Source organism: Thermobia domestica, chromosome 2, assembly GCF_964235325.1.
Source record: "Thermobia domestica chromosome 2, izTheDome1.hap1.1, whole genome shotgun sequence".
In the NCBI taxonomy this organism is placed as follows: domain Eukaryota; kingdom Metazoa; phylum Arthropoda; class Insecta; order Zygentoma; family Lepismatidae; genus Thermobia; species Thermobia domestica.
Genome location: NC_137455.1, coordinates 103,723,927 through 103,737,999, shown reverse-complemented (window position 1 = coordinate 103,737,999; position 14,073 = coordinate 103,723,927). Strand labels below are relative to the sequence as shown.

General features: G+C 33.5%; 1 protein-coding gene across 1 annotated transcript in view; it reads right to left on the bottom strand.

Annotated features, from left to right (window-relative positions):
• Nucleotides 1-6,835: 6,835 nt before the first annotated feature.
• Nucleotides 6,836-14,073, bottom strand: part of LOC145674418 (uncharacterized) — a gene marked incomplete in the record, with an annotated part of 974,191 nt that continues 966,953 nt past the window's right edge. The window contains 1 exon segment of the mRNA XM_081744455.1: nt 6,836-13,718. Coding sequence (XP_081600581.1) covers nt 13,107-13,718 — 612 coding nt within the window.

Genomic DNA, 14,073 nt, shown 5'->3' with positions numbered 1-14,073 from the left:
TGATGTAAATTTGATAGGGGATGATGTGGGAACAGTAGAAGGAAATATAGAGGTGTTATTAAACGCCTGCAGGGAGTAAATGCAGATAAAACCAAATACATGGAAAATCGCTTTGTTCATAATGTAGCAAATTCTGTATACGTTAAAATATCAAACAATACTTTCGAGAAAATGACACTTTCAAGTAATATTAACAGACCAAAACAATATCCACCAAGAAATTAAATATCCACTGAAAATAAGGAATTCGTGTTATTATTCCTAATAGGGGAATGGGGAAAGACCATTAGGAAGAGACCTAGGCGCAGAGAGAAGGAAAATATTAAGATGGATCTCTCAGAAGTAGGAATATAAACTAATATAAATTTTGTCTCACTTTGTGAAACTAGAGTAGACTTCGAAGCTAAGGTAATTCAGTAGTACATCTATAACTATTGGTTGCAATAATTTGATAAGATTAAAGATAGAACGTGTTCCTCGGACGCTGAATCCATATATATATATATATATTACTCTTTATACCTTATTGTTTTTAGTACGCCTTATCGATCCCAGAATACAGGAATTTCCTAGCGAAAGGTGTAACCTTGAATTTTTGCAGGTTTTTAACGCGTGCTTTGTTTCAGGATGGCAGTGATAAATTCAAGTTTCATGACTTGTAACTATCCTGTTAATTATGCCTTCTCTTCCTCGGCTTACTGACAGAGATACTACTAGGGTAGCCTAATTTGAATACTTTTTGTATTCTTCAGTCAAATGTCTGGGCACTCACGATCTACACATTTTTCAAAACTTCAGTTGTTTACTCACCATACTGTAGGCTAATTCATATGTACACCAAACTTCAGATGAAATGCAGTCAATCAATACACATGTGTCCTCACGAGCCATATAATCTATTCGGTGCAATATTTTCTTTGTCCACTGGGCGCCCAGGTCGATGTTCATCACTACATCCTACATGCCCTGCGATGAATATTACTACGCAGTTGTGCACTACTTATGTGATAAATACTTTGTCTCATGTACGGAACGTTACTTTACACGTAGACCTTCCATCTAGAGAAAACGCTGTACAACAAACCAGAGGCGGCTCGTAAGGAAAGTCACACGGGCAAAAAAAATAAAGCTTTTCCGCTTTAAACTAAGGAAATAGAGGTTTGCTAACGCATTGATTGATGTATACATTAAGAAAGTTTTCTTTGTTTTAGTTTCAAAAGATAAATCTTTAATGTTTATCATTGTGACTTCCATCACGAGCCGCCTCTGCAACCAACTGCTCCTTTAACGTATATTCTTCTAGAATGGTATTTCTATATTGCCCTTCCACGACCACAGTACTTGGAGATGTTGATCAAAGACTTTGCACAAAGTCGGATGATGCTTCCAGCTATTGAGATAATTGTAAATGCTTAGTACTATGAGCATTTCATGTTTTCGACAAAAGTTTATAATCTATTTAATGACTCCTAGTATTTTTGGTTTAAAGCAAGATTATGAAATGTAGGAAATTAGTTACAAAATATTTCTGAATTTGTTCTCGAATGTGATGCCTTACGTTGTTTGTGTGTGTTTATTTTGTGTTGTAGTCTATGTAGTGAAATTAGAGAAGAAATTGAATAAATTTCGAAGAATTAAAATACGCTTTCAAAAGTGATAAGTACCAGCATAAGGTTTAAAAATTGTGGATACTCACTTTCAATTCGGTTTAAATGGGTTGCCGCACTTTATGTATGTATTAGAGAAATGAAATAAAGCCTTGTATACTACACTCAAACAGTATATAGATGCCTGATTAAAATTAGTGCTCTACAACGAATCTTGGTTTTGTAAAAGGTAAGTTGTGATCGATGTTTGGGAATTGCTGTTCTAAAAGCATTCGAGAGAAAGCGTCACGTGAAAAAGTTTCACAGATTTGACGCGGTTAAATAGAAGTCGCCTTAGTATCAGTAAACACAACTGTATCTGAAGAAAGAGCATTTTGAATGGATGTGACGTCTACAGCAAAACCCAACTTTATATGAAAGCTTATGTTATATGAGAGCAAATTTATCGTAATCCTCGAGAATTAAGTCAAATTATCCACATACGGTTAGTTCCAACACATTATCAAAAGTACCTTCAGAACAATGTTACATACTGTAGTTTGTACTACTTAATTTTATTTTAAACTTTTGAAGATAGCTACTTCATTTCATTGTAGGATGGTCCAGGGTAGGATTAGTTAATTCATGTGTCTTAGGCTATACTTCCGGAACCGCCCTTTTTCTTTTAGAAGTAATGTAATTTCAAATATGCAGCTGATTTTTTTTTTAAATTCGAAGTCCAAGTTAGCACGAAAAAAAAAATAGAAAAATCTACCAACATTCAGTTTTGAGTACCTAAAATCAAGAGAACAAAATCATATGAAAAACGAATGCAGTAAACTTTACCCATAATGCAGCATGGTATATGTATGCATGATCCAAAATCAAAAACAAACCAACGACATTTATTCGCACATAAATTGAGACACAAGCACCATGGAAAACATTTAAGAACACTACGAGTTACTTAAAAAAAAAAAAAAAAAAAAAAAACGCATACACAAGTAATAATCTTTATTATCTATTCTCACTTAAAGAAGTTCTTGATCATCGTTTACTTTGATTTGATTGTTTTTGCATTGTCAACAAAATCTTCCAAATGATTTTATTGCTTGAAATACGTCTTTAACACAATGTGGTTGATATTATACATCTTTTTAAATTTTCAACTGTTTGAGAAACTTAAGATGAGTATGGTACATGCTATTTCTTTACTTAATCGCGAATCTCAAATTATTATTATTTTTTTATCCTCTTCAAATGGGTAGTGTTTTTTGTGTCCGTTTTCCTACGGCTGCCTCAGCATACAATGGGGGACCCAAAAACAAACCGGATTGAAACAGCGCAGTCGTTTCTAGACGTAGCAGAGAGTTCTTTCGCTAGGTAGGTGTCTAGTAGAGATTTTCCCAAATAAGTTGTCCAAACGGAGTCTGGTTAACTGGAGGTTAACGTTTGATCGTAGTGTTGTTTTTCTAAACTATTCTCGTTTGCCGCCTCCAAAATTGATTTAAAGAAACAAAAGGTGTGTTCGAAATTTTGCTTTCTGCGTAAATCATCGGCAACAGAAACTTGAAAAATGCAACAGGCTTTCAAGAAGGATGCTATGACCTACACAGAAATTTTTGAGTGGTTTGGACGCTTTAAAGGGTGGGATGAGTGATGAAGATCATGCTTGTTCTGGGCGCCCTTCATCATCTCGGAACAACAAAAATATTGAAAACAAAACGCCAAAAAATCAAGGAGAATTGTCGTTTTACAATCGCCAAATTTCAGAACAGATAGAAGCGAGTTGGAGCTTATGGTAGCGAATTTTTGGCTGATGATTTGCAAATGAGACATGTTGCCGCTAAGTTTGTTCCTTGCTTGCTCATACAGAATAATAAAAAAAAATCGTGTGAGTTTGAGCGAGGACTTGAAGAAAAATCAGATTGAAAGTGACCCAAACTTTTTGACCAACGTAACAGGCAATGACAATATGATCGCGAAACCAAGGGAAGGTCTAGCCAGTGGAAGACCAGCGACCTCTGCGATCAAAATAGCAAGACAGGTGAGGTTGAATGTTAAGACGATGATCATTGTAGTTTTTAGATGTTCGTGAAATTGTGCACTGGGAATTTATCCTCTCTCGCCAGACTGTTAACTAGCACTTTTATTTTGAAGTTTTAAGACGTTTGCAGGAGGATGTGCGGAAGTAACACCCCGAAATCTGGCTACCGGGTGACTAGTTCCTTCGCCATGACAACGCCTCCGTACACACAGCTTTATCTGTGAACTGCTATTTGGGCTCTCACGGGTGTTCTGTCGTTCCCCACCCTCCGTCTTTGCTGGAGCTTGCCCCGTGTCACGTTTCGCTATTCCCAAGAATGAAAAAAAGGGAAGCGTTTTGATGATGTGGAGGCTGTAACAAGACCTTCGCAGAGGGCACTGGACGACATGAAAGTTTAAGAGCTCTAGAGGTGCTTCAAACAGTGGGAAAGAAGACTGGAGAAGTGCATTGCATCTAATAGAGAGTACTTTGAAGGAAACTGTAGCATCACTTAAAACAAACTTAATAAATTATTTTTTTAATAAAGATAACCAAGAAAGTTCTGTCGCTTTTTCACCCACTACGTTCGAGCATCGATATGTCACCAAAGACGTACCTGGAAGACCAAAAATTGTTTCTATCAGCACCGACGATATTCTGCCAGCGTTCAGGAAGGACATGGATTCCATCGCAGTAGAACTTGCAGGGCCGCGAAGCAAAGAAGGTATCAAGTGCATTTTGCACCTCTACTAGAGATTTGAACTGGAGTCCTCTAAGGTGATTGTACAAGGAATGGAACAGATAATAATAGAAAGGTGCAATGTGCGGGGATTATGGATGATGCAATGATGTTTCCCATCCAAGGCGTAGAATGGTGTCCCGGGCCATCCTAGCCACGTGTGACTTAGCAGAAGGACCCCTTTGCGAATCAGAAGTGCTGTCTCCAGAGTTTTGATTTTTCTTGAACACAGCTCAACTGCTGACAGCACACAGTTGTATTGATGCTCTGAACAGCTGGTAGCAGTTCCCGATGCACGATGCCGCAAGCAGTCCACCAAATACATAGGAGGACCTTCTTCTGGTTCAGTGCTGGTTTAGAATGTTTTGGAACCTGTTCATGGGATGCTAATCAAGACGACGGCGCTGTGGAGCTCCGTACAGGACTCACTTATTATCATATGTCAACACTCTGTCCAGAAATGGCTGCTTCCTCATACGAGACAGCAAAGAAACACAGGGATCTACTCGCCTTGCCTTCTGGCCCGTAGTCAAATCGTGTGGGACCCATCGAACCAACTTGTAGTGCTTCCCAAGTTGGAGATGCTGCCGAATGGTTTCTCCACTCATACTGAATTGTAGTCCCAGGTCGTCACATGTCTGGCCACTGTTCACCTCAATTGCTGCATGAAGATCTTCATTTTGTACATGCGTTGGTCTTCTGGCACTTGGTGTTTTCGAGTGTTTTGTCACCGTCCTTAAACTTGTTAAACCACCATTGCACTGTCCACGTAGTCACGACACCCTCACCAAAGACGTTTCATATCTTTCGCCCAGGTGCAGCGGCGTTTGATCCCAGTTTGAACTTGTACCGCATACTCGACCTTATGGCAATCTGTGGAGGTCCCATGTTCACTCTGTCCTTACGCACGTTCACGTGTAACTGAACTGCCACAACCAGGTAGTATGTTGGTCATACCCACACCAACAACTGACCTTCGCCTTATCTCAATTCGTGTTCAACTCACGGTGTGAGGCCCAACTGAACACAGATCTCCACAAAAAGCGATAGAACTTTCTTAGTTACTTTTATAGAACAGAAGTCCGATTTCTTTTGAGTTCTCCCTCATAACTGAAAACCATTTGATATTCTTTTCTACTGTTTGCATCCTGTGCAATAACAAAAATGATTCTTTTGTAATTACTTCGAATTATCCAAACAGGAGGTTAAAATTTTCGATTTATCTACGATTTTTACCATTGTTTTCAGTGCAGTTTTCAAGAGGAATAAAGTTTTGTTCGAATTAAAGAAAGTCCATTGTATTTCTACTTACCGAATTTGAAAGTGCTAATGCTGTTGTCTTCTCTGTTTTAATGCATGAAACCTTTACATTTTGTTCAAGCTGTTTAAATATTGTTTTTGTTTTCGTGTGGCTAATAATGATTTCAAAAAATGGCAGACATATAATAATCTGTACTGCAGAAGCACCAAGATTGAAAATGTCTTATACAATAAAATTAATTTAGTCTGTGATGTAAAAAGATTGGAAGAGAAAGCCAAATATGTCGCCTCTAAGTGACTGCATATTATGCTAGACTCCAGTCTACTCAGCTAAAGTCTACTCTACTCTACTCCTACTAAATATTCCTGTATTTAGACAGGAATATTTATATACCAGTATAGAAAATGAATTACTGGCAGATATTTCAATTTTTTTATTATATGATTTGTGTATGTATTATATGATCTGAGCAGAATATAAATATATCGTACTTTTTCTCAATTTCAAAATTATTCTGACCACAAATTGCTGGTTGAAGAAGAGGGTATATTTGAGTGACATAAGATATATTGTAACACTCATTAGCGAAAAACAAAATTTAACATAGTCTTAACTAACGCTATCTTTATTACTTTTTTTTAGCTAATTATATGTGAAATCATTTTCCTGTTTCCTTTGAAACAATCTGGAATTCTAGGGATGTGATTTTACTTATTTATTTTTCAAGTTTAATTATATATCGTAGGTTTTACGAAAATTAGTTTGATTCAAACAGAAATTTGTTATCACTTAAATTTGATTATTAAATACTAAAATCTGACTACTAAAATTAAATCTGATTGTTAAGTACTAAAATTTGATTATTTTAACTAAATTTGATTATTAAAAAATAAAATTAAGTCTGATTATTAAATATTAAAGTTAAATCTGGTTGCTAAATAATAAAATTAAATATTCCGAAATGTAATTTTCATGAAGTAAAGAATTTGAGGAGAAAAGAAATAAAATCAAACCGTTAAAATTCCTGGTCATTTTGAAGATTACACGAAAGAATTGTTAGCATAGATATTGATTTTGTTAATATTTTGAACTCATCAAAGGGACAAAATAAATTAAAACTTTTGCTTGACTCAAGCTATGAATGTTTCCAATAGGCACATGATTTTTTTTCTGTTCCAGTCTTACTCACCGACTCACATGATGTGAAGAATGATCACAACTTTTCAAATAGACAAAGGTTTATATTCTAGTATTACCTTTATAATCGCAGACAATGATTTGTATTCTAGTATTACCTTTATAATCGTAGCAATTTGACGTCAATTATGGAAAGATGGAATATTTAGGTAAAGGATACACAACTATAAAATAAAAAAGTAAGTGAAGATTTGTTTTCAGCAAATTTTCTACCTTCCCTCCCATTTTTTATTCTTCCACATTTCTGTTCATAGGAAGAACAAGAAGAGCAAACATATTTAATATACTTCTTGGTTCCTCACAATAATTACTACTTTTCATTAACATAAAAATAAAAATAATGAGAATACAATGCTTGTTATACCAAAAGAATTACAGTGGAATATATTTTAAAAAATCTGTCTTTTCGTGTGCAAAGAAATACACAGCGTAAACGTGCATGAATATTTTTGAAAAAGAATATAATACTTTCCTCCTTATTTCGATTATTGAAAATAACATATTCTTATCATGTTTTGTTAGATAAATCGACTACCATGGAAGCATGAGAATTTTATAATATACTCGTCAATACATTATTTTGTTGAGACAGTATTTCATAGAATGATCTATTGTGTACGACCATTAACAAATATTTGTGCACAAAAACCACTCTACTTATTATTTTGAAATGAACGAATCGACCAATTTGAATACAGTCTTTGACTGTGTAAAAAGAATAATGTTCTCTTTACGTCAAAGAAATCTGAACTAAAATTAGTCGACTCATACTCAAATTATTGACAAAGGAGCAAGAAGGCTGTGTATATACTAGGAATGGTCAATTCCGGAACTTTTACTTTCCGGAATCCGGAAAGTAGAATCGGAAAAATTCCGGAATTTGGAAAATCCCGTATTTCGGAAATGTTTCGGAATTCGGAAAAATTCCGATGTCAGAAAAATTTCGGAATTCGGAAAAATTCCGATGTCAGAAAAATTTCGGAATTCGGAAAAATTCCGATGTCAGAAAAATTTCGGAATTCGGAAAAATTCCGATGTCAGAAAAATTTCGGAATTCGGAAAAATTTCAGAATTCGGAAAAATCTGGAATTTAAAAAATTCCGATTTGGAAAAATTCCTTAATTTTTATGAATTTCGGAATTTTCTAAATTCTGAATTTTTCCGAATTCTGGAATTGTTCCGAAATAATAACGGAAAGTTAAATTTCCGATTCCAGAATCCGGAGTCCGGGAAATTTTGGCCATCTGTAGTGTATACATTCCTATTGGTGATCGTATGCAGTGGTGGGTCTTGAGCGAAGTTACATTGGTAAAACTCGAACTTTTATTGCACCAAACTAAGCGAAGAAAATTCACCTAATATTTTGATTTTTTTGTATACAGGAATTAATTTATTACGTGGACTTCCTTCACTTAGTTTACACCTATAAAATTCTAATTATCATCGATGTGATTTTTTTCAAGAATCACCACTGATTGTACGTTAAAACCCGAATACTCGAAAAAAAATCTATCACGCTCAGGTAACTTTTACAGAATTTGTCCCAGAGGGTTATTTTAGAATGTTTTGTTACATATTAAGAATGAAATAAAACTAGAATATTTATTTTACATTTATAATTGACTTTTCAACAAGATCAATAATATTAAGCTGTTCGGAGTCAAATTTCTAACGTTGAAATGTTCTATGCGAGTGGTTTTGGATTTGAACCCTGATAGAAGTATGAAGCCATGAAGAGTGAGTATTGTCCCACATAGTGTAGTGCTGATAATATATTCCAGGATGTTATAAATTCCAGACAATAAATTTCTTTTCACTTGGCTCATTTATGTTATTTGTGACTAATGTTATTGAAAAACACACGAATATTACTAAACGTTTCCTTCAAGACCAATAGGAACTTAAGTGTTTTAGCTTTCATTACTGGTTTAGTCATATCAGCATAAAAACACTGAATAAGATTGTTTCTTATTACATCTTGCACTTATATTTGGTTCTGAATATATCACGCTCTGTGCTTCAGAGATTCTTTTTTTTTATTTTATTTTTTGCCAGGAATCATAAAATTCATTCACAAAGTTTATTCAAATTCTGTATGGATTAAAATAATTTTATAGTTCTTGATCATTAAAGAAAAGGTAAAACAGTGACTGTATTATAAAAATATAGTCTTGTTAGTTAAATTTAATTTTATTTTTAGGAAAAAATATTCCTTCAGCTTTCTTAAATTGAATATGAAAATTAAATACTCGAAATGTTATAAAAAGTTCTTCTTAAAAGTGAAAATCATATGCATAAAAATGTTGTAATGCAGTATATTCACGAAAATAAGAGGTTTCAAGTTTGTAGATTCGATGCTTTCAAGCAAAAAAAAAAAAAAAAAGTAGCAGTTTAACTGCATTAGTTGTCATATGAAAAAAGGGACGATAATAATAATAATAAAATACAATTTTCTACACAAGTCGTATTTTTTTTAAAAAAAAAAGTAGAAAATAAATATTCTGAGCTATTTAAACTACGCTGGTACATCAAAAGTAAGATTATATTGTATTTCAGTGTAATGCAAACCAACCCAAATATACATGTATGTCTATGTTTTGACGTTATATTTTGTATAATCACCGTTCATTTTAATATATCTTATCCGTCTATCATTAAACGTTCTTTTAATAAAACAGAAAAGTTTGTGATTGGGTACAAAACCTGAAATTTACAGCCTCCAGTCCTGTACGCGCTTTAACTTTCCTTAGTCAAATTTATATTATCATCTGGTCTTCGTGTGTGCTTTTTTCTGCCAACTAATATCCTATTTTCTACTCACACAGCTTATATCGTATTGCTGAACTATATTCTTCAGACAGTTTGAATGGTTGGAGTCAGCGGATTTGTGACTCATGCCCAATACAATCTTTTTGAACTATGGAAAATAGGCGATTAGGAAGGATGGTGATTATATAGAAAAAGAGCATCATATGCAGATAGGTATATGTGTCGTTTGTGTCTCAATAAAACACTCTTTTGCCCTGGAATTTTGGATTGTCCTTACACTAAATTTATAGGAGAAAAAGACTGAGATTTGGAACAAAAATTTAACAAAAAATAATTTTTAAATACAGAAATTGTTAAAATTTTAACTGAAGTAACCAATAAATAGACCTGAATGAATTATCAGATTCAATATAATTCTGTAAGGTGCGAGAGTTTTGTGGTAAAAGAAATGTTACACGAAAATCACTCTCATTCAATGTTCAGTGTTATGAGCTAGATTGTGCAGTTTCCCCTAACGCTTTTATGTCATGATAATGTTGTTTCTATGAATAATTAAACCAACTAAAACTAGGTTGTTCCGTAATAGGTTCTCAAAGGATTTACGTCTTAGTGACTTTCAGTCAGAAACACAACAAAAAGTAAAGGATCTAGAAATTTAAATAAACTAATATAAAGCCTTGTGGACTTTCTAGAACAACATTATAGCAAGCAAAAATTTTTAAAGTTTGAACTTTAAATTTGATAATTTATTATTATTATTATTATTATTATTATTATTATTATTATTATTATTATTATTATTATTATTATTATTATTATTATTATTATTATTATTATTATTATTATTTGTATTCATTTTGTTTGTTTTACTTTTCTTACCCAGATGATGGGCATTGATTTATAGACCGAAATAAATTGATGTAATGTGTTGTTCTGACAACTTCAGAAAGTAATATTTCACTTTATACTTTTTATAGACATTCTATGCCAAATTCATACAATATGGTAGGTAGAACTTAAAACAAATGATACTACTGTTGCAAAAAGCAGTACTATAACTTAAAACTGAGAACAGTGTTTTCAAATACAAACAAGTATATGATACAACTACTGAATCATTTATTTAAAAAAAAAAAAATCTAAAGAAACCTTCAATCGAATAACATTCGCATTTATCATTAGCCACGGAACAAAGACGAATAAAATGACTCGATTTTTTTTTTAATGTTTTGTAACAGACATTACTGTTCTAATATTATTAGAATTTTTCTATTTCTAATCAAAATCATTTAAATTCCTATTGGAAGTTTGAACAGAGCAATCAAGAGAGCACGCCATATTCCTATAACAAGCAGATAGCAATTAATTGATGGTATCATGGAAGTGTAGTAACATCATAGGATATTGTTAGAAGAAAACTCCATAAACTTGATGTATCATACGTCAATAGGAATAAAAACAAGTTCTCAACAATAAATTACTGTACATTGAGTGATAAGATAAAATTGATTTTTCTATAACTTTTTAAAAAAAGAAACATAAATCTCATATTAAGATAAAATTTGTAAAAGATCTACTTAGATACGTTTCTGAAAAGAAAAGAAATATTTCGCACTACATCGTTAATTTTCATCAGAACGTAATCAAAAAAGAAAGATGAAAGTATAGGTCCTTTATAAAGGGTGTTACATAAATGTGTCGCATTTATTTTGGGAACAAATTCCTGACATAAAAAAATAAGACAAAAAAGTTCACATGAACCTGTGTTCAAAAGTGGATAGTTTCGGAGTTATAAGGTGCGGAAAACATGAAATAACTGAACTTTAAAAGTTCATAACTCCACTACTATGGGACCTATTGTTGTCGGGTCAAGACATCACTGAGGAACTGGTATGTGCACTATTCAAATATCCATGTTTAAGAATGCTCCACTACTTGCACACGAGTTTTTTGAGAAGTAGGTAGAGAGTGATCAAGTACTTCCTAATAATCTCTCTAAAATTGATTGTGCAAGTACCGGGGGTTCTAAAAGATGAATATTTGGATAGTTCGCATATCAGTTCCTCACTGATGTCTTGACCCTACTACGATAAGTCCCATAGTAGTGGAGCTATGAACTTTTATACTTCACTTCTTTCACGTTTTCAGCAACCTATAACTCCGGAACTATCCACTTTTCAGCACAGGTCCAGATGAACTTTTTTCCTATTTTGATGTAATGAATCTGTTCCGAAAATATTGTGACTCAATTATGTAACGCCCTGTATATACAGTCTCGTAAAACATATGGTAGTGATAAATAATAAAGATGATTGTAAGGAACACAAGTTTCAGAAACTCATAGTGACCCTAATAATTTGACGTATATCTCTCTGTACAAATACTTGCTTCCAAGATAGTCGTTTTATCTTTGAAAACAAAACACAAAAATCTTTACAATAAAAATTAGTAAAAAAAAATCATATTTCAAAACAATCAAACTTTGCACCTCATTTAAAAGCATGTATTTTGTGACTAGTTGAGGCGAAGATATTACCAGTAGATAATACATATGTATATAATAAATACGTTGCTCACTCATCCAGTCCTAAATGTATATATATATATGTATATACCGTATATATAGATATATGTCTCCAAATTCGCACCATAAACAAAAAAAAAATCTTTACAATAAAAACAACAAAAATGAACAATAACAACGACAGATAGGCGAGTTATTATTTCAAACATCATCATCATCATCAGTTTATTATTTTGTTGTGCGCAGTCAACTTTTTTTTCCTCTTTCTTTCTTGGTAAAATATAGATGGAAACAGTACATCTTTCACAAAATGCCGTTAAGTAGTATATAATCTTTAAATCACCTCTAAAACACTTTAACACAGTTCCTGACTTCTTCTTTTTTTATTATTTCTGATTTACTTAAATAATATAATGATTGCCACTCACTGTTTCATTTCCTTCTTAAATTAAACAAGATCACATCAACATTCGTTTCTTCAAAATATGTCTGTCTGCTTGCTTCATTGGTTCTAGGTTAAAAAAAAAAAAAAAACAGTTGCATATCCACAAACCGTTTCCTGTATAACATTCACACTTCTTCGGTTAAGGCACAAGCTAGTTGATGCTAAATATATATATAATATATATGTAATAACAATATTCATATAGTTTCTATATAAGTTATTTTCTCTTGTGTGTGTAAAACTGCTGTAACAATACAAAAAAGAGGTTCGGATATTTATATATATATACATACTGTTTTTTTTTGTGTTATTGTTTTGGCGGGCCAGCCGATGTTTCTATCTGTCACATAATGGTTTTTGTATTCTTAAAAAATAACTTCTCTTTTTTCAGCTTTATGTCTTAAGTATCTTCATAATTGTTCTACAAACATTTGTCTTCTATATTCGCTTCTTGTTTTCATTTTTTTTTAAATATGCTACCCGTCACCCACTCCGCGGGGCGCTAAATTCGACTTTCAAGAAACGATCGTCATAACGCCGCCCCACGCGGACACCGACGTCAGTGTGTAACGATGACGTCAGGGGCTGATTTTGTTGACTCGATACTATAAGGACGTCCTGCTTGTTGTTGTTCTTGTTGTTGCTGCTGCTGTTGTTGCTGTTGCTGTTGTTCTTGTTTCTGTTGTTGTTGTTTTTGTTGCATTTCTATGACGGCCTCGGCGCGAAACCTATGCGGAGGATCATATGGTTGATTCAAAGCAGCTGCGAGTTCTTTACTTCGGCTGCTTCGACTGCCGAAAGTAGAGAACGCACTCGCTGGTTTGCCGAAATTGACGTTACCTTTACTGAATCTCACTGCTGCTGGTGGTGGGGGTGGAGGGGGTGTACAGCTTCGGTCACTGTCTCTGTTGCTATTGTTTTGTAGCAAACTGTCTCTGGTTTGACACTCATTGTCTCGCATTTCAACGCCCATTTCGTTTTCTTTAAGAAATACTGCATCTCCATTGGACCGCTTGTTTAGAATTACTGGAAGATCACCTCCAGGGACGTAACACCCTGGATCATCTGGAGGTTCAGACATATACCGTTGCCTCTTAGGATGTGGCGATGATTCTCGACTCGTTCGGCCAACCTCATCCAAAGGACCCTCTCTGGATTGTCGCATGTGCTCCTACAATTAGAAAGAATTCATATTATTGTATACGTGGAAAATAGGCCGAGACCATGTAATATTACCTACAACAAATCTTGATAACTTACTTTGGCTATAGTATTTATTGCACTCATTAGCGTTTGAAATCTGAATTCAAAGCTAGAATATATCGGGTACATTTACAATAATGTATTCCTTCAAGAAAAAAAAAATGTTAAAGTCACTTGACAGAAATACAAAATTAAATATTAACAATTGTAATGAAATGAAGTTAGATTATATCTACCTTTATCTATCTTTCTATATATACAAATATAAGTAAAAATAGAAGTGAAAGCTGGAATTTGGCAGGAAAAAAGTAAGTTATGCTTAT